The sequence below is a fragment of the Crinia signifera genome, chromosome 7 (genome assembly GCF_055691185.1).
Source record: "Crinia signifera chromosome 7, ASM5569118v1, whole genome shotgun sequence".
Taxonomy (NCBI): Eukaryota; Metazoa; Chordata; class Amphibia; order Anura; family Myobatrachidae; genus Crinia; species Crinia signifera.
The window spans coordinates 152310053-152332346 of record NC_139223.1 but is presented as its reverse complement, the minus strand read 5'-3'; the positions used below and the strand labels follow the sequence as shown (position 1 = coordinate 152332346).

At 44.0% G+C, this 22294-nt stretch overlaps 1 protein-coding gene across 3 annotated transcripts in view; it reads left to right on the top strand.

Annotated features, from left to right (window-relative positions):
* The window catches only part of TANC1 (tetratricopeptide repeat, ankyrin repeat and coiled-coil containing 1), a 224372-nt gene that overhangs the window by 184201 nt on the left and 17877 nt on the right, over positions 1–22294 (top strand). For all 3 annotated transcript variants that reach the window (XM_083154002.1, XM_083154003.1, XM_083154004.1), the window contains 2 exons: positions 1935–2120; positions 6711–6789. In XM_083154002.1, the coding sequence (XP_083010128.1) occupies positions 1935–2120; positions 6711–6789 (265 nt within the window). The remainder of the gene's footprint in view (positions 1–1934; positions 2121–6710; positions 6790–22294) is intronic.

Genomic DNA, 22294 nt, shown 5'->3' with positions numbered 1-22294 from the left:
CTTACATATAAAACATAGAGAAGAAAAGCAATACATATAAAAAGAGGTACTTATCAAAGCTTTGGGAGAGATAACGTACCAACCAATCCTCTCCTAACAGCTATTTGTTAAATGCATCCCATAAAATGTAAGGCAGAAGCTGATTGGCTAGTACTTCATCTCCTTGTAACCGTCTGAAAGCTTTAATAAATACCCCCTTTAGTATTTATCAAATTGTTATGCTGGGTATCTCTGATATAATTCATGATTAAGCTCCTGAATCTATCCCTGCCTGTTAATGTGCTCTGCTCCTGAGGGCCGTCCCTTCTGAATGCTGTGGGCAATTTTGAAACGAAGACCAAGTGAGCCCTTATGGACAGATTCATTTGGATTTTCAGCATTAAAAAATCATGTAATAAGCCATGTGTATAATTCATGTAGTAGGAAATGTAGAATGTAGTCTCCACCAGGATAGGGATGGCAAAATGCTGTATAATATGTGGACAGTGTATAAATGTTAATGTATAATACAAATACTGGGCAATTGCAATTTCCTATTGTGGGTTAGGGATAAGATTAGCGACCCCCCCCCCCCCCCCCCACACACTCTTCTAACTGTAAATCTTCCTGCACATGTCATCTCGTAGGGGACTGTTTCCCAGCTCCAGTCCTCAGTGACCGCTAAAAGGTCATGTTTTACAGATCTCCATAGTAGTGAAGGAATTACATAATTTATGGATAGTTTAATTTAAAATGTCAGCCAGTAATGAATATACAGGTGCGCCATGCCGGCAGTCAGAATACGGATGCCGGCATTCTGAAGGAGGGAAATCAACAGTGGTCAGGTAAGTATCATTACCGTCCCCCTGACCCCCCTCCCTCCTAGCAGCCTAATCCTCCCTCCCCTGCAGCCTAACCCTAACCCCCCATTGTAGGTGCCTGAAATTAACCCACCCCTTCCTGCAGTCTCATCCTAGCCTTCCGATCCCTGCTACCTTATCCAACACTGCCTGATGCAGCCGACTTGTACTGGACGGACATGCTGAACGATTTGGCATTTCCATCCAATCAATATTTTGAGATCGGTTGTGCACAATCTGCACAATTATCTGCTCATCCCACCAATATCAGGTGGATTGCACGGATGATTGTACTGTATATGTCCAGCATTAGGGGCCACTGCAGACAGTAGTTGGGAAGCACTGCCATAGAACCCCATGGGTGTGGTATGGCGCTCTGACGGGGGGGATCTCAACGGTCAGTATCCCAACGCCAGAATCCCGACTGCTGGTGCTCCGACAGGGTGGCGAGCGCAAAGAAGCCCCTTGCGGGCTCGCTGTGCTCACCATGCTGCGGGCTCGGTGGTTCGCTACGCTTGCCACAGGTTCTATTCTCCCTCAATTGGCGTTGTGGAACCCCCACTAGGGAGATTAGCCCCTGTGAGTCAGGATCCACCATGTCAGAGCACCGGCAGTCGGGATACTGACTGTCGGGATTCCCCCCTGTCGGAGCGTTATCCGGCACCTGAACCCCATTGCCGCATAGTTTTACCTATATGTAAAGTTTCACTTCCCAGCTGGATTTACTCCCCGCTCTAAACTAGGCTACATGTTCCTTTAGCAAGCCCTGGACATGGTTGTGCAGCAGTCTTTCTGGCGTCACGGTCTTATTTTATCCTAAAATCTGTTCCCCTGTGAAATCACAAACTCTCAGTGAATAAGTGGGCTGTACATTGGCCTGTCCCTAGTATGCCTGCCGCTGCTGTGTAGAGAGGTATCAAGTTCACTTTTTAAGTATGTTTTAAATTGTTTTAAGAATAGTAACAAACCTGTTTTTAGTAAAAGCTGATCCGCAGAAATGCACCCTGGTATTTATAATCCCTAACTACATGTGTAACATTTCTGTGCTATATGTATATCCCTACTACATGGTCGTCTTCTCGTTGTCTGCTGCAGGTGGATCACGTAGACAAGAAAGGGCAGAGTGCGTTGGTGCACAGTGCCCTGCGTGGACACACTGATATCCTCAAGTACTTACTGAGCTGTGACTGGACACCCTGTAACCAGCAGCCGAACTATGTGAGGAGAACCCACGCCCTCCAGCAGTCGCTGACCGCTGCTGCCAGTATGGGGCACACCGAGGTACATCACTAACCCCTGTCTGTTCATTATCCGGAATGCTGGGACTTAATCTGCCCAAATACTGGCCATACATTCAGCATTGTATAACTGTTACATTAAAAGGACATTGTAATAGGAATGTTAACGTCATTAATAGGCTTATTTGATTGTTAATAGTAATCAGTTCAGTTATTGGGTAGTGCACAGGAACAAGTGATGGGGTTACAGTGCTGTATAGCCTTTAGTAATCCCCTACCCTCTACTCATCCCCCACATACCACGTGTCCGTACACCTGACACTTATTTTCATAGCAGTTTGTGTTCTTGACCTGTGACCTCATTGCTGGGAGACCTAATGGCACAGCCAGACCCTTTGTGGGGGTAATGGGAATAAATATTATATATCGCCGCACACTCTTGATATACGGAGTATAACTTGTCTGCATTATGATAGGCATATGTTGGTGATCATTTATTAGGTTTGGAATATAATAATGGGGTTTATCATTTGTTGCTGCTAATGGGGTTTATCATTTGTAGCCCCACTCACACAGTGATACAGTACACCTGTAATCACTGTGTGAGTGGGGCTATGATGCCACAGTGACATTGTGATAGAGAATGGGAATAGGCTGCATTATAACGATTATCTGTTCAACACAACTGTGTATGTGTGTGTAGGCTGCAGGTCCACTGTAATGCCGCATCCCTCGTAAATACCTACTCACAGCACAGCAAGGCATTATATGGGGCGATATAGCACAAGAATAATCCAATGTAATCTTATGTTTCCCTGCTTACTACAGGGGTCCTATTTCTTCATAGAATTAAAGCAGGGGCAGAAATGTTATAAACACAGGCAGTTCCGTTCTCACAAGCTGCTGTGTATCATTTGATATGTTGTGCAATTAAAGAGAATACAATAGCCCCAAAGCTCCCATGTAATCACCCCTTTATCAGCTAAACAAGCTCAGCAGGTGTTACCAGGGTATGGCCATAATATAGGATGGTCTGGTGTTACCGGCGGACCACATGTTCTGTACATTCTCCAGGCTAAGATGAGAGAGCGGGTTCTACGCTTCTATATGGCAGGCAATGAAGCCACGTGTCATTTTGTTGCTTGGTTATGTGTTCCATGCTTTTGACTGTTACAGGTGTGTCCTCACACACTATTGCTGCAGTCACACCAAACATTCCTTCTCGGGGCGCCTGGTCCAGTAAGATTCAATTTGTGCAAATGTTTTTTTTTAATCGCAATGGGATGCAACAAAACCGCTTTATGAGACTGCACTGATTGATGTGGGACACTTTTGTATCTGTGTGCTTCTCAGTCTATATACAAAGGGTATTGTATTGTATTTTATTGTGTGCTTCTCAGTCTGTATAAAAGATACTAAGGTGCTACAGAATTATTGTCGCACCAATTACCTTTGCTGGCTTTTTACAGACTCAGACTCATTCGCACACTGATATACAAGTGTCACATATCAAAGTAATCAGTGCAGTCTCCTGAAGTGATTTTTTTACATCACTTTGCGATTAAGGTGTGAATTCACACACACACAAAAAAAAGGTGCTCTGCATTGCATCGATGTTGTGTTTCTAGGGCTAAAGCACACATTTACTAACAATTAAAAATCAGTATTTAAAAAATAAAAAAACGATCTGTTAGTAAATGTGTTTTTATAGATATAGGTTAAAAAACCTATCGCTACAATACCGCTTTAACATTGCACATTCTGGGTCGCAGCTGGAATTTGAACATGGATCCGTCCCGTGAGCAACCAGACATTTGCACAGTGATGCTGGCCGCAGCAACCCAGCAATAAGCCAGGTCGCTGAAGTCCTCAGAGGGCGGGGAGGGAGGAGAGCTGGCACTGACTCCTTCCTATAGCTTGAACGGCAACCCGGGTTGCTCGACCCAGGTTACCCGTTCACACTGCCCAGCAACCCTTCTTTTAAGCCCGGCCCAGATTATCGGGGTGCTGGACTCAAAAGGCCCTTTCATAACGCACAGTGACCCGTGTCGACCTGTTGAAAGGGGTATTCATCGCCCTGTAGTAAATACACCCATAGGTGTATGAGGACACACCTCTCTATTTTCTAAGGACATATTGATAAGTTGTGCTAACCTTTGGGCAAAAAAACCCCCAAAAAACTGATTTAGGTTGGATTTTTCTATCGTAGGTCTGACTTCATTATACCAATAGTCATGTGTTGTGTGAAACACCACTGATAAGGCATTTACATTGCACTTCATATACTGTATATAACATATTAAAGTGTAATTGTACTAATGAAAGCAGGCATCGGATTACAGTTATGTCATCGGAAACATATTACTAAATCTGCATTAATATTTGGCAGATGTAACAATGAGGGAATATGTAACTGTCTCTGAGATCCAATGTAACCATTAGAAGTCCGGATAGAGTCTAGGTTCAGTAAATTGCACTGTTTTGTAGTGTTTTTATGGCTCTGTACGTATTGTCACCAGCTGTATGTGTAATCTGTGTACGTTGTGTTATGCGGTTCCGTTGCATGATTCTGTGCCTTTGATTATATCCCCATAATTATTATACAGTGGAAGCTACTCTATATTATAGGCTTGAATGAGACACGCCTGGTTTTTGTTTTGAAGATCTCTTCGGATTGTGTAAGCTTTAGCACAGATTAAAGAGACACTTTCACAGCGAGTTATTATAACCGAGGAGAGGATACAGTGGGTTGTATTCATGGTGTAACTTAAAAAGGAATCCTTAAAGCTTAGGAGGAACATAATGTAACAAAGTCAATGGCTTTCAAGTAGAAATACAATTCTATTCTTTTGAAATACTTAATCACGGAGTTGGGATTGATTAATTCCTAATGTACATCAACATGCGCTATTCATCTAACTAAATGTCGTCCCGGTTTTAATTGGGTTTGTTTATGTTACAACTTTCTATGTTGTGGAACATTACAATTCTATAGCTTCCACGTGTGTTATGGTAAATTGTGAGCAGGATGCTGATACTGTAGCGTACACCTCTGGCGTATCATGGTTCAATGTCAGCAATGGGGTCACATGCAATGAAAGACCCACTTTTTTTTCTAGTCGGGCTGAAGGTTTGGGGTATGACAGAACAATGCGTGTATAGACTATGAGTTCCCTGCATATGGCATCCAGCTGTTCCAGTGCAGGCTAAGCACATTCACTGACCCAGTGCTGCGCTTTACAGTTTCATGCCTCATTCTTCACAATTAGCATAACAGGCAAATCTGAAGATCAGTACTGTAATATAGGACATGGCTGTGCAGCTGTTCAATAGCTGGACTTTATGGGAGCTGTAATTCAACAATGGTTCTAGAGCAGTGGTTCTCAAATAGTTTTTCTGCCACAATATGAGTGACAAACGGGACACAAAATTACACACACTAACATTATACATTTGTACTCATTTCCTCTACATTTTCACTTAGTATCCCGACCTACTGAGGGGCAGATTTATTAAGCTCGGTGAAGTGAAAATGTGGCTGGTACTTTATCACTGGCCAATCAGCTCCTAACTGTGAAGTTACATGCTTGGTTTGAAAAGTCACAGTTAGGATCTGATTGGCCAGTGATAAAGACCAGACACTTTATCACTTCACCAAGCTTAATAACTCTACCCCTGAGTCTCCTGGCTCCTCTCTGTGGGCCAGATGTACTAAGTTTTGAAAAGTGATAAAATGGAGAGTTCTAAAGTCAAAGGCAGTTAGGAGTCAGTTTACGCCTGACTGACATGTTACAGGCTGCATCTGAAATATGACAGGAGCTGGCTGGTTGGATGCTCTGCTGATTGTCCAGAGTGTATCCTGGAGCAGTGTGTGTGGAGAGGGGGGGGGGGGGGGGGGGGGGGGCTCACTCTTCTCCCCTTGTTTTCTATTTGGACTGAATGCATCCTGTGAGATTCAGCCTTTTCTGTTCTTTCTTTCTATTTTTTACCCTGCTGTCATTGTGTGTGACACACTAGGAACCAACTTGTCACAGAAATAAGTGTGGTTATACACAAGTTTCAGAATACTACACTAGTACCATATGTTACCTACTCTTTATATGGTGTAATGCATATATTGGGTTATAAATCATGAAAAAATCTGCTCATATTCCCAAATGATGCATTTTGGGTAATAGGATGCCATCACTTACAATCAGTGACATTTGACGGCATTAGAAAACCTTGTGTACTAGAAAGAGTAATCCTTGTATTGTAGTGCTTTAATTGGTGGATAGCGGAGGTGCGTTTATGTGGCCACGGAACATTGACTTTTAATGTCTACACTATTTACAGTGTAGTAGCCATATCCTTGGCCTTTAAACAAAGGATGGTGGTTTCAATGGTTCCCCAATGCTCAAAAGTAATTCTGTGTTTTTTTTAATTGCATTGCTGTTACATTTACTGAGTACATCACAGCAGTCTAATATGATTTGTATGTACTTAGTAAAGAAGCTCCATCCATTACCCTGACATCATTATCTTTATGTATTTTATGATGGAATTCACAAAACACACCTAGACCTGTAGGTGTCCTCACACAGACATACATATTCTGCTGTCTGACATTTGTCTTCTTCCTCTTGTTCTCTAGGTGGTAAGATGCCTTTTAAACCATGAGAGAGATTACTCTATAGACATCAATGAGAATGACACACTGTGGGGAGAGACAGGTAATTTATTATTGATGACAGTTGTGTATGTCTGTAAGGTAGCCCGAATGTCAGTAGTCTGCCTTGTGCGGATAATTGTTTTAAAGAAAAGGCAAAATGCAAGATATTGGAAATCCTCTATTTGCTGATTCTGACCTAAAAAGGATCAGAATGGACGAGTATGCAATTATTATTATTTTTTTACATTTTGGAATTGTCCTAACCCTTTTAAGGCAAATTCCTGGCTTACAGATGTGTCCTCCTACGGGATACGGAATACGGTCATTAGGTCTACAAAACTAGGTCGACACCACTAGGTCGAAAGGCAACAAGGTTGACATGGGTCTAGGTCGACATGGGTCTAGGTTGAAAGGTCATTAGGTCGACACAAGCATTAGGTTGACATGGTCAAGGTCGACAGTCAAAGGGCAGTAAATGCCCTACCATCCACTAGGGCGTGGTGGGAGAATAAAATAGTGTGCCTGAAGCATGGCGAGCAATGCGAGTGATGCGGTCAAACTGTGTCCATGTTGACTGCCATCCTGTGCAGTTCTGCCATATGGCATCTTAAGGCCCATACACACTGGGCGACTTTGAGCTGAAAGCCGTTCAAAACAGCCTGTTTGAGAGGCTTTCAGCTCAAAGCCGCCCAGTGTGTATGCCCCAGCGGCGAGCGCTGCTGCACGCTCCCGCATCATCGCCGGGAAAGCCGCTCATCTGCTGGTTATACCAGCAGATGAGCGGTGTTGAGGACGGCTTTGCATAGCTCTGCGCTATGCAACGCCTTCCTCCGTCGGCGCCAGGCAGGGGGAAAGCCGCTCAATGTGTATGCACTGAGCGGCGTTCCCCGCAGCGATGATTGACATCATCGCTGTCCACACACGCTGGGCTTAGTCGCCCAGTGTGTATGGACCTTTAGTCGCAATGTAATGGAGCTAGGATGAACCATTACACTCATGCAGTTTATGTATATCAAAGTAATCAGCACAGTCTCAGCAAAAAAGATGGCTGATACTAGCTGAGTCTAATGGGACCTGCTGCAGCAATGGTGTTTGAGGACCTATCTGTGTTTGCAATCCAATATTGCCAATATTTACGACAGCCAGAAATATCGTCCATCAGTATTCGGTCCCGGCCATTTTCGTCCAGGACTCGCCTGTTCCACTGATTTTACGACTGTCTTAATCTATAACATAACAGTCAGAAAACTGGACCCGACCTTGGAAAGGTCGAATGGCATTTCAGCCTATTTCAACGGTCAATTTTCCCTCCTGTCGAGAATATTGTCCGGGATAGAATACCCCCGTAGTATCCAAAGTGCCTTTGATCGTGATCGCCATGTACTAATCTGCATAGTCTATTTATTTATTTTATTGCCTTAACAACACAGCTCTTGTGAGATTACCTGAGATCTGCCTTTGATTCAAGCTCAGCGTATTTGTGTAATATCGCTTATCTGTAGCTTGCTCAATGGTAGAGTATATAATGGCAGTTTAACGCTTAAATCAGACAGTTTAACCGTTTAAATTCCAGTTACAGTACGTATCAGTTTATCAGCTGATGATTCGTTGCCTTCATGTGTATAGTAGCAACTCACATTGAGTAATGGACCACTTAAACCGTCTGTCTGCGCTGTGTGATGTCACTGGTTCCTAATTATTAGGCTGCACACTTATCCGTATTGATTGAGACCCAAAATTGGCTGCAACTTATATGGGCAGGTGACAGGTGCACTTTACACCACAGCGAGGAATTGTTGTTTTAAAGTTTTTATTATTGTTTTATTCCCTTTGCCTGTTTCTCCCATGAAACAAGCTTAAACAAAAGATTTATGCTCTGCGAACCGGGTTATCCTTTGACTCTGTCCTTTTAATAATCTGTGCTGGCAGAAAATTGCTTTTCCCATGCCCCACCTTGGTCATGAGCCTTGTGATGAATGAACTATAGCATCTGGCTCCTCCCTGCTGAAACATGATGGGACAGGATGACTGAAATGCTGTCTACACCCTGTACTGTGCACTGATGGAGCAGGTTTGCATTTGCCTTAAGGTCAGGGGGAATAAACACTACATAAAATAATAATTATTAAAGTATATCAGAAGCATTACCCCACCACCCCTACAAACACACATGCAAGCACAAACACTGGCACTGGGGATCCAAACGCTAGAATTCTAGAGTTAAGATCCCCACAGTGCACATCGCTCCCACTAAGGAGTCAGTCTGGTTGCTGATCATATATTTATAGAGTATCCAATATTTCTGAGCCTATTAAGCTAATACAGTATTCATCATTAGTGGATTTTCACTGATCAATCTGGGAACTTCAGATTTTGACCCTTTCGTTTAAAGTTAAAGAGATCAGTTACACTTCTGACAACAAAAGCTACCCATACACGGTCCGTTTAACGGATCCGTTCGGGACTTAATTAGTACACATCGCATCACATTGCATGCCTTGTGCAGCACATACTTTTTGTACCGTACTATGAGATGCGTGGAAGCGCGCATCTCATAGTACAGAACGGACGGTCCGGGAACGGACCGTCTATGGGCAGCTAAAGTTAAGTTACTCCAAAAAAGAATCTACGGCATTGTTTCTATTGATCCTAACTGGAACAGTCAATTAAAATGTCCTCTCTATGGCAATGACAGACATTTTGTCAACTGAACCAATATTCATGGATATGAAGCCAATCAATACTTTAGGAGCCAACACCTCATGCCTCCCTTCCCTTGATGAGGCTGGTTCTCCTGAATCTTCTCATGAACATTGATTTCTTTCTCAGGAATATTGTCCTGTTGAGCAAAATGGCTGCCTCCATTCTGTGTGTGATTATCTGGTACATTATAAATGCTTGAGTAGCAACAGTATTTTTATATTACCTTTTCATGTATTCTTTCATCAGTCTGAAGGTTAATGAAGCATATTACAGAAACATCTGTATTTGTAACGCATAACCATAATCACTAAGAATGCAGCAGTTTAGAGGATTTATCTATTATAAGAAGAAAGCTTTAATCATGGGTTCTCGGAACAGTGCCGTCTAGAAAAGCAAATGTGCATTTAAAATCGATTTGACCTTAGTTTATATAACCATATGCATTCTTTGTTCATTTATCTTCAGTTTAGTAGATTGGTTACACATGTCTCGTGTTTGGCTTTTCCCTACTTTAATTCTCAGAAAGTTATGTTATAGTCTGGTTTGTTTTGTATGTTTAATTTCGTTGTGTTGTAAGACGTCATGGTCTGAGGACTGATGGTGAAAACAACCAGGGTGGCATATAATACAGATGTTCTAGCTCTACTACTTCATGAAGTAGATGTGCTAAAATACTAATATTTAATTAGACCTATCAGTAAATTCAGTATAAATTTTTTTTTTTTATTATTATTAATATGTAGTCAGTGTTTTATGTGCTTTATGCTTCTTGTAATGGTAGATGACTAAATATATAGATTTTAAAGTCAAAATTGGTCATAGACGTAAATTAAATTAATGGATCATGTGACCTTTTGTGACAGTTGATAATGTTGGACAACATCCCAAGATTAGTTGGTCAGATTTCGAGCTCTCTTGATATGATTGGCTGACGAGGTTTATGTAGAATGAGTACTGTGATAGATCAAATAGTGGGAAGTTTTTGAGATGCCTGTCGGCAGTTGGAATGCCGGTAAAAAGACTGGTGCCAGAATCCAGACTGTTGGCATTCCGTACGTAAGTATGCTGGGGCTGGTTAGGGTTAGGCCACATTGGGGGGGGGTTAAGCATTTATAGGGGAGGTTAGGGTCAGGCTGTGGGGGAGAATGGGGTTAGGCTCCTGGGGTTATGGTTAGACACTAAGAAGGAAGGGTTAGGCAGTAAGGGGTTAGAGTTAGCATAAGACACTAAGGGGGTGTATGGTTTATATTAGACTGGTGGGATGGTTTGGGTTAGACACTGAGGGGGGATGGTTAAAGTTAGACACTAAGGGGGTACAGTTGGCGTTAGGCACTATGGGTAGTAGGGGTCAGGCTTTAGAAAAAACACCTTGGTGTTGCAATTCTGAGCTTCGGGATGGCGTTGTTGTCTTTTGCAGTCTTTTATCCAATCACTGGGATGCCGATACCATCCCCAAATAGAGCATTTTGTATCATTCCACTCTGTGCACTCATATGGGACTATACCGGCACATAGACATTTTGCACACATCAAACCTGATGACCACAAAGGCATGGTAGTGCATTCTCACATTGGCATAGTTCAGGGAGAACATGTTTATGCACATGTAAACACAGCTGTTAGTAGGTGTATGTCTTGCACCAGCTGTAGTGAGGTACACATGCACCATGATGATGATGATGATGATGATGACCTATGTGTGGAAATGTACTATTTTTACAAACCAGTTGAGTTTGTAAAACTTGAGTTATTTTACTACCCACTCTGCATGTGCTCCAATGGGCCCAGTCACTGGCCACCTGGGCCAGACAATTGTTCAGTATCTGTGGTAATCTGACCAGATGGTTTGCTCACCTATCTTCTGTGGACGTTTGAGCCAGATACATGCAGTGATTTCATATTTGTAAATCACCACATGGGGAGCCAGCATTCGATTAGAACTGTAGAGTTCAGTTATGACCTGGACAAGGTTTAGGCCTGGATACATGTAAACTCAGCAGGAGTTTAGATTTGGGGCAGGAGGACAGGTTGACCATAAATTAGAGTATTTTAATTAATTGTGAGAGACCCCTTCTATAAACCCCACGTATAGAAAGTCATCCAGAAATTCAGAGTACAGTATATAAATTCCTAACCTATTCTCTACACTTGTCACAGTGACCTTTTCTCCTGGAACGCACCTTTCTCAGGTATATACTGCACTCGCAGATTATCTGGAATCCTTGAATTAATGTAATCCTTTAATGTAACCTATGTAATCCAGTAAACCCATTTCAATCATGCATTCTTGTTTAATGTTTCACAAACTTGTTATACTGGTTGAAAAGAATAGAAGATTGTAAGGGCTTGCAAAGACTTTAACTGAGAGCTTTTATGTCGTACTGTAATTAGAGGAAGGTTTGTATGGTGTTAATTATCATTTACATTAGACTTATGTCATGGCTGCTGGTTGAGCTCGCTACAAAGATACCGGATGCGTCGCAGGCTTTGGGCCTACTTGGGATACCATTATTGGATCTGTTAGTACTAGGGTGGCCAACCTCAGGATCGGCGGATTCCCGGGATTTTGGCCTAAAATCACCAGGATTTCAGGATTGTGCGAATGTGGTTTTTTCCAACATTTTTAAATGCCCGGCAACTCTGAGTAACAGACAGCTCAGCTGTGCGCAGCGTGACATCAGAGGTCATGCTGCGCAACCTAACAGCAGCGTCTGCCCGCTGAGTGTACTGCCAGCCCACCTGCCTCATCAGCGAGCTGCCCAGCTGCCAGCTCAACCACCCACCAATCCACCTGATCCTCGCGCGTTGGGTCTCCAGCCAGGTCTTCATACAGCCGCGTCCGGCCGCCCAATCGCTGTGCTTATTCTGCAAGCAACTATAAGATAATATGTGCTGCTTTCCTGAATCCCGGGATTGACATAATGGCCTTGGATTGGCATCCCTAGTTAGTACCCTTTCCTAAGCCTACTATGAAAACTCTGTGCCTTTTTGTTGGGAAGGTAAAAACAGCCCTCTTTTTTTTTTTTTACCATTTCATTTAAACTTCCTGTCATGTTTGTTGGCTGGAGATCAAAGATCTGTCAGATTAATGGCTTCCCTCTGCTCTGTTGCTGTTCAGTAAATATATACCAGCATTTTACTAGTGATGTGTTTTTAGGTGATTTGCTGAAATTATTATTAGTGGTATTTTTGTTTTATTTTCATCGCTTAAAGTAATATAACCCTATGCGGCCTGTAAAGTTTTCCTGGCTGGGGAAGAGTTAGTGGGAACGCTCCTGCCAAGAGGGTTACTATCAGATAAGAGTTAATTCTCAGCACAAAAATAGCCGGAATTCCTGAGCATAGCTTTGCCATGATACTGTTTATTTAAGAACACTGTGGGTTAGCCAGTTTCCGAATATGGTAAAATGGATTCAGGGTGTAGTTTGCAGGCTGCCGCCATCATCCACACTCAGCAACAGGCCATAATTATCGGGAACATTCTTTTTTTTATTTTATTGTGTCTTCTCCCCCGTCCTATTACTGGTGTTTCCTGCATTCTATAGAACCTGGTCCAGACCCTTGTTTGTTTTCTCCTCCGCTCTGCTCTTGCTGAAGCTCAGATGTGATGGATTTAATGCAGACTCCTCTTCCCATCTCTTTGAACCTATTTCCTATTGAACTTGCAGCTAGTCTAATAATGGATTTAATGAGCAATCTGTTGCACATTCATGTACTGTAATTGCCAGTCTGTGTATTTCTTGGCTTAATATATACCTGAAGTAACTTAAGTGTTTATACTTCTCTAAATCACTGAAGCATGTTCCCTGGTTAAATGCTGTAAAACGAGGCACAGCTGTGTGAAAGGGATTCTGAGCCAGATGCGCTAAGCTTCAAAAGGGATAAAATGGAGAGTGATAAACAGCCAGCCAATCAGCTCCTACCTGCCATGTCACAGGCTGTGTTTGAAACATGTCAGGCAGGAGCTGATTGGCTTAGTGCATCTGGCCCATTGTCACTAGGTCGACTCAATTAAGATTGACATACAGTGGGTCGGCACCTGAAATAGCTTGACATTGCTAAGGTTGACAGGGTTGGAAGGTCGACAGTCAAAAAAAGATTGACGCAAATTTTTCACACCCTACCATCTACTACAGTGTGGTAAGAGAATATAACAGTGTGCCGAGTACAGAGTGGCGAGCTGTACACTTACACTTAAACAGCTTCCATGTCGACTATGTAAACATTCAAGACAAAAACGTGCAAAACTTATGCCACCTTTTTGACTTTCGACCCTTCCCATTGTCGACCTAATGCTTGTGTCACCTATTCAACTCTGTCGACTTTATCCATGTTGAACTATTTCAGTTGTCGACCTAAGCCTCATCGATCCTAAGTGATAGACCTTCATTGAGTCAACCCTATAACCCATACCGATGTGGAATGAGGAAGAGGAGGACTTACCTTAAAGAGGTTCAGAAAGCTTCCTAGATCTGTGCTACCCCATACATGATGAGGGCTCTGTATAGAGTGCATGATTTGGTCACAGGGGCATGACCAATTATGTTGCTCCAAATTTTTATAGGTGGCCTCAAAAGCATCACTGGGTATAGAGTGGGAAACCAAGACATGAGCCCAGAGTGCAGAAAGGGGGTGCCTCATCACACTGTGGTGGTAAGGGATGGGCAAACGCGGTGTTTAAAACAAAATTTTTATGAGATAACAACGCTCATTAGTCATTACCAATTTTCTCTACTTTTACAGACTTTATGTTTCTATTATTATTATCGTTTGTTTATATGGCACCACAAGGATTCGGCAGCACCTGACAGTACATAGATGAGAAAAATAACAAAACAAGAAAAATAGTGATTTACAGTATAAATGTAAATTAGGAGAAGTACATGGTTAATAATAAAAGACAGTTGCAGCAGTGGACACTGATGCAATTATAACAGTGGCTGAGATATATTCTTAGAAAAGCACATAAGGAGAGAGGGCCCTGCTCGTTAGAGCTTCCATTACCAAAGCTTATTACAGGTTGGGTATCCCATATACAAAATATTCCAAAAATAGTAGCTTTTCAGAATATATATATATATATATATATATATATATATATATTTTTTTTTTTTAAATTGTCCCGTCCCCCACCCCCTGCCTCTTTTTTAACACTTCCCTCATCCCCCAGTGTCCATGGCAGCCATTGCTATCCTCTTCAGCGGCATCCCCGGTTCCAAGTATGCAATGCACAGGCACCTGCACAATGCATCCTTGGTTCCGGGGATGCTGCTGAAGAGTATTGCGATGGCCTCCATGTACACTGGGGGATGAGTTAAGTGTTAAAAAAGAGGCAGGGGGATGGGGGACGGGGGACAACTAAAAAAAAATAAAAAATTAGAAATCTGGAAAAATTCTCAACCTGTACCATGTAGTAGGGCTGAAATCACATGGATGGAATGCCATGCATTAATATTACAACAAACAGGCCGTCCTGCTGTAAGGATGCATGGATTATCAATCAGCAATTCATACCAATGTACAAAAACAGCTTTTAAAAAAATATTTGATATGCTTTATTTTGTTTCATTCCCAACCTTTTCTCTAGGCTCAGTACTGGTATGAAATGAAAGGCTCCCTAATCCGTAAACTAATAAATTATCCGAAGTCAGACACATTAACGAGTCAATTGTCGCTGGCCAACACGTTGTATCATTCATCTAGCTGCACAGTTCTGCACTCATACTTGGCACAACTAAACTTCTTGTAATACAGCCAAGTGCTAGATAAATGGCTTCTTATTGCATTGTAATAATTTGCTTAAGAACGGTGCAAGGCGAATGTTGGCCTCGTTGAAAGAGGTTATTGAAAAAAGGCTCCCAGCTGTACAATCTCCAAGAAATTTATTGAAAGGAAATAAGTAACTGAGCGCACAGTGCTATACTGTGACGGTTACGTCTGCTGGTTGTTTTCTTTTCCACCTTTTACACAAGTTACACAAGAAAATGTTTTTACACCCCATGTGGTCCTCTTTTAAACCCCTTACCTGCGCTTTGGTTGGCACATTTGTTATGGCAAGTACAAGCTTGCATGTAGGACTTTCTAACCTCTTTCTGGGCACTGAGCTTAAACACATCCAAACCTCGAGATCCAATCAAATGCTTTCCAGCACCCCCCTGCGGGACACGCGGCACTAGATAGTCCTATCATCACAAAGGAAAGCTTATTTCTGGAGCATCATTTACTGCATTAACCTTTTTTTTTTCCCAATAAATTTTGGGCTGCAGAGGTGGTGGTTGGTGGTGTAACCGGTCAATCTATTATATACATTCGATAATACCCTAGCTTTGCATTAGCCACCTCAGTACGATGCATAAATACCCTCATGAATATGAATGATCAATCACAAACTTTTCTTTCACTCATGGTTAGTGGTTGGGTGAAGCCATTTATTGTCAAACAACTGTGTTTACTCTTTTTAAATCATAATGACAACAGAAACTACCCAAATTTCCCTGATCAAAAACACATGACTCAGAATCCAGACACGTCAGTACAACATAGGATGAAAGATGCAAGGGTCTTTCAGGAGACCAGAAACTCACTGACCTTTTATACACACACTGATTACAAGCAAACAGATCACAGGTGAGAATGGTTACCTTTAGTAGCCATTCAAACCCGTTTGCGTCAACTTGTGTGCATGTTATCAGGCCAAAATCTCCAGGGTATGTAAACTTTTGATCAGGGTAATTTGGGTAGTGTCTGTTGTCATTGTGATATAAAAAGAGTAAACACAGTTGTTTGACAATAAATGGCTACACCCAACCATTTATGCTGGGTACACACCAGGACGACTAGGGCCCGATCCCCTCAATCTAGATCCAATTCCGACCAATTGGATGTAGATTGGGTGGTGAGTGGGCCCTTTTCTGTCCTGGTGTGGACCGATACCGATCCAATGCGCGGTCCCGCGGGTCGGTCGGTCGTTATTGAGATCCTACCTGCTGCAGGTAGGATCTCAATGACGACCATACAGCCGGGTGCGGGTCTCCATCGGATCAGACCCGCTCACGGTGCACATCGTGAGCGGGTCGTGCCCCCCCGCGTCACCGTGAGCGGGTCGGACGAGACACTGACGACCCGCTCACGATGTGCATCGTGAGCGGGTCGTCCTGGTGTGTACCCTACATAACTATGAGTGAAAGAAAAGTTTGTGCCAAATGGCCAGAAAACCACAAATTCTGCTCCGGTATGTAAACTTATGAGCACAACTGTATGTGACTATCTCCCACTCCGGTTCGATGTGCATGGGACCACGCTTGGATTGGAACAGATGCAATTTGGACTCTTTTCATCTGATTCCTCAGGGGCCTGTAGCCCTGCTTCACTGCTGTCAGTCAGAATTTCCCAGGGTAGATGCTAAATCCAATTTTCCCATTGTACTACTTGGTCTACCGTGATCCCGCAGACATAATGATGCCTTTTCTTTGACTTCTTTGTGTATATTTGGTCGTCCATATTGTCAGGGTTTTTTTTGTCTTCTCCAAGGTGGCAGCCATTTTGTTGAGATTTCTATACACATCGCAGCTGTGATAGTCCAGTACACAGCTGTTTATGAAAATTTGAAAATTAGTAAAAGGTTAATAGCAGGGGGCGTGGCTTGATCAGATACCTGTTCAGACGTGTGTGGTGTGGGCTCCGTAGAAATCCTGTTATTTATCCTGCCCCAGGGATCATGGATCTCCTGATCCCTTCCACTTGATCCCTGGAGCCTCTTCTGCCCCTTTTGTGCTGCCCGCGGCTCTCATCAGTGACCTGCACAGTCTGCTGTGACTGCATGGGTCTTCTATCCTCCGTGCTGCCGGGCACCATCTTGGCTCCTTCACCTCTGGCAGTTCTGCTGTGGCCTTGTCTGGTGACCGCGGCGGCAGGACCCGGAGCTGGACGCGCTGCTGCAGTGGACATCTCCCCTATTTGGTGCCCTATACAGTGGCCGGGGAGCTGTGGAGGGAATTGACCCCTTCTCAGATAAAAGCGCATGCTGAGGAACAGTGATCGCGCTTCTCCTGCTGTGTCTCTTCATTTTGACATCTGCTTATTACACTTTGAGTTGTGATTTTGGACCTCCTCTATTTCCTACACTGTGGGTAATTTCTTGTGGGCCATGGAGTGTCCCCTGCAACAAATCCTTTGTTCCATTGCTGCTTCAACTAGGAGATTCCTCCATTTATTTGATACTACGATGGGGGATACTGTTTCTCCATGCTGTACACATGTTCCGTGCTGTGACAGTGTTGTGCAAAAAATTAAATACATCATCTGACTCTCCAGATACTACAACATTGTGTCTGACTGTGTTGTGGATCCCGTGCCCTGCCTGCCTGTACCTGAAGCTGACTCCCTTTGCTGCCCTACTACTAGATATCCTGCTTTGTTTAACGTTCCTCCAAATATTCTAAGACTAGGTGATTCATCGCGCCCTACGGGCGCTCTTCACACCGTCGTAAGGGGCTGCGCCCCCTTAATTTGTGAACGTTTGTATATGAGAAATATGGTTAGAATTGTATGAAAGATGCCCTGTATTGCAACTTAGGTGTCCGCGAATCGCGGGAGGGGGGGTCGCGGAGGGTGCCGCGAATTGCAGGAGGGGGGGTCGCGGGGGGTGCCGCGAATTGCAGGAGGGGGGGGGGGGTTGTGGGGGGATGGATGCTGCGAATCGCGGGAGGGGAGGGATTGCAGAGAATCGCTAGAGGGGGGTCGCAGGGTGGGTTGCCGCAAATCGCGGGAGGGGGGTTACGGGGGCGGGGGTTGCGGCGAATCATGGTAGGGGGGGTCGCGGGGGATGTGCCGTGAATCACGGGAGGGGGGGTCACGGGGTGGGGTGCCGAGAATCGCGGGGGTGTGTGTGTGTGCCGTGAATCGCGGGAGTGGGGGTTGCGGGGGGGTGTGACGCGAATCGCCACAAGAAAAAATCAACACAGAAAGGTCAACACATGTAAATGTTGACATAAGTGTGGCACTTCATTGGTGTCCATGTCGACACATGAGAATGAATATGAAAACATTCAAAAAATGAAAAAAAAAAAACGTCAAAAACTCATGTCAACCTTTTTCATTGTCGACCATAGCCATGTCAGTGTTTTCCATGTGCAATTTAATTCTGGAGCTGCCGCGAATCACGGGGGGGTGCCGCGAATTGCGGGAGGGGGGGGGGGCGCGGGGTTGGGTGCCGCGAATCGCGGGAGGGCGGGGTTCACAGGGGTTCCGGTGGGGGGTTGCCGCGAATTGCGGGAGGTGGGGGGTCACGGGGGGTGCCGCGAATCGCGGGAGGGGGGTTTGCGGGGGGGTGTGACGCGAATCGCCTCAAGAAAAACTCAACACAGAAAGGTCAACACATGTAAATGTTGACATAACTGTGCCGCTTCATTGGTGTCCATGTTGACACATGACAATGAATATGAAAACATTCAAAAAATGAAATAAATCTTCAAAAACTCATGTCAACCTTTTTCATTGTCGACCATAGCCGTGCCAGTGTTTTGCATGTGCCATTTAATCCTGGGGCTTCCGCGAATCGCGGGAGAGCGGGGTTCATGGGGGTTCCGGTGGGGGGTTGCCGCGAATTGCGGGAGGGGGGGGGGACACGGGGGGGTGCCGGGGTGCCGCGAATCGCCGGAGGGGGGGTTGCGGGGGGTGTGACGCGAATCGCCACAAGAAAAAAATCAACACAGAAAGGTCAACACATGTAAATGTTGACATAAGTGTGGCACTTCATTGGTGTCCATGTCGACACATGAGAATGAATATGAAAATATTCAAAAAATGACAAAAAAACGTCAAAAACTCATGTCAACCTTTTTCATTGTCGACCATAGCCATGTCAGTGTTTTCCATGTGCAATTTAATTCTGGAGCTGCCGCGAATCACGGGGGGGTGCCGCGAATTGCGGGAGGGGGGTCGCGGGGGTGGGTGCCGCGAATCGCGGGAGGGCGGGGTTTACAGGGGTTCCGGTGGGGGGTTGCCGCGATTTGCGGGAGGTGGGGGGTCACGGGGGGTGTCGCGAAACGCGGGAGGGGGGGTTGCGGGGGGTGTGACGCGAATCGCCACAAGAAAAAATCAACACAGAAAGGTCAACACATGTAAATGTTGACATAAGTGTGCCACTTCATTGGTGTCCATGTCGACACATGACAATGAATATGAAAAAATTAAAAATATTAAAAATAAATCTTCAAAAACTCATGTCAACCTTTTTCATTGTCGACCATAGCCATGTCAGTGTTTTGCATGTGCCATTTAATCCTGGGGCTGCTGCGAATTGCGGGGGGGGGGGTCGCGGGGGGGGGGGGGGGGGTTTCCGCGAATCGGGGGGGGTCAGGGGGGAGGGTTTACAGCGATTCGCGGGAGGGGGGGTCGCGGGGTGGTGGTTATGCCGCGAATTGCGGGAGGGGTCGTGGGGGGGTTCTTTTTGCAGCGAATCGCGGGAGGGGGGGTCGCGGGGGTGTTTTTGCTGCGAATCGCGGTAGGGGGGGTCGCGGGGGAGCGGGTATTTTTGCCGCAAATCGCGGGAGGGGGGGCGCGGGGTTTGCCGCAAATCGCGGGAGGGGGGCGCTCACCTGGTGGCTGTGGAGTAGCAGTGCTGGGCAACATGGGAAGGCAGTGGGTGTCTGGCACTGTCTGTGGGCTCACTGGGCTGGTTCTCTGTCACATACCTCCCAACATGACCCTCTCCAGGAGGGACACAATGCTCTGTTTCTAGACTTCCCCTTAATGTATGATTGCCATCACCTGTTTTAAACAGGTTAATTTCTCAGAAAGGTGTTCAGCACAGATGAAGGCAATCACACATTAAGAGGAAAGTCCAGGAACAGAGCGTTATAGACACAGACACCCACTTTGAGTGACAGATGTAGCCAAATATATTCTAAGATTACTGCTACTGGTCCCTCTAATCTCACACAAATTGCCCACTATATGTATGGGATGCTCTCCTGCTCAATTTTCTGCATGTTGGGACAATGTGGCTCCCGAGACTTTGTACTTTAACTACGTGGAATATTGGCCAGACTAATGTATGATATTTTATTATACAACTTCATTAAGATTGCCATATTCACGATTATTTTCTTTGTACCGGGTTATGTTTTTTAATCTATATCCTGCTTTACCATCTCTATAATGTCTATAATATTATACAATGTTCATGATATACTATAAGGTTCTTAGTTATACTGCTGTAGTGGGGGCAGGGTTGTTGGCTTTGGGCCTTTCACGCAATCAGGAGCCACATATACTTTATACTGTACTGGCGAGTCAGACTGTAGCTCAGTTATTATGCCAAAAATAGCTTTATTTCTTTCTACGGCAGGAGAGGTGGGTTTCCCCTAACTGAGGTTGTTAATCCATTTAATATGTTCAAATTATTCTCCTGAACCACTGCGTCTGTTACATTAGATTATTATTATTGTTTTATTATTGTCTATTGCCCCTGTAGGTCCATTCCGTAATTATCCTTAAGGTGGTTGGGTGGGCTAGGTTGGGTGGAGGGGGTAGATTAGTTGTCGGTATAGGCTAACTAAAGTAGTTTTGGCTATATCCTGTTAGGGTGATGTTCATTTGACTTTGGCTGAATACCCTAGTCTACTCCTTATATTTAGTCCATTGTTCTTTATCCGGCACAATAGAATTAGATAGTAGGTATAGATTGGGGGGGGGGGGGGGGGGCGATAAGTAGTTTGGGATCCAGGTTAGGTTATACAGGGTGGGGTGTTATAGGGAGGTTTGCTTTGGGTCTTTATGGGCGGTTTTGCTTTCTTAGTATTTTGGGCTATAAGTAGGCTATACAGATTTGGAGGGTGGTGGTGGCTATTTTATTTTATTTTGGACAGTAGTGCAACGGACTATTGCCAACTTTCTCTCCCTTTCCTCTCATGGTGTATTATGTTAATATTTAGATGCATATACATGTACTATGACTTCACATTTGTGCCCTTTTCCATTCTGATGCCCGCCTTCGGGTGATTGTGCACTTATTGTTTTCTTGCCATGTATGGTCGATATTTGCCTTCAATATCCTTATATTTATGGGCGTGATTGTGTATTTAAGCTCCTATTCTTTGTTTGTATATGGATACGCCAAACCTGACATATGTCTTTGTCATAGCATTACTGTCTATGTTAGTCTATATTTATTTTCTTCAAAACTCAACAAAAAATTACTCAATTAAAAAAAAGATTAATAGCAGCACATTGTAATGCATTCTGCTATAACCCATCCCAAAGACCTGCTTACACAGGCTATCTGTTAAAACATTGCATAGGTGTGTCCGATTCGGAATACTTGCCGGTGTTGATATAGGACTTCCGATTGCTGGAAGGAGACAGAACTGCATCCGCGTTGCTTATATCCCAAAAACAGGCCAAATATGTATAATTCAACAACAAAGTCTCCTCTATATTCTTGTCACATACACATATGTTGTGTGAGTGAATTACAGCCTCCCAGACAGAATGTTTCATTAATTTCTACTTGTAATCATTTTAAATGGAACAAATTGTGCCCCTTTTATTTAGCAAAAGGGCATTGCTAGGTTAAATATTTCATAGCGCAGACACATTCTTGGTTTTTGACATCCCACGAGTCCCATTACATAAACTACACAGAGCAGTAGACTTGATATTTTAGCCTCCGGGCTCCCGTATTCTTGAAATATGCCGAAATGTCCTGGGAAAGTGAGATCTACTTCTGGTATAATCTATTCTTCTGTTGCTTGTATGAATATTTCTATAATTTTTTCTAGAATGCGTTATAATGTTAAATGTACTAGTGCCTGTTGTGTTATATGTATGTGGAAGTGTCATTAGCTGCACTAGAACCGTTT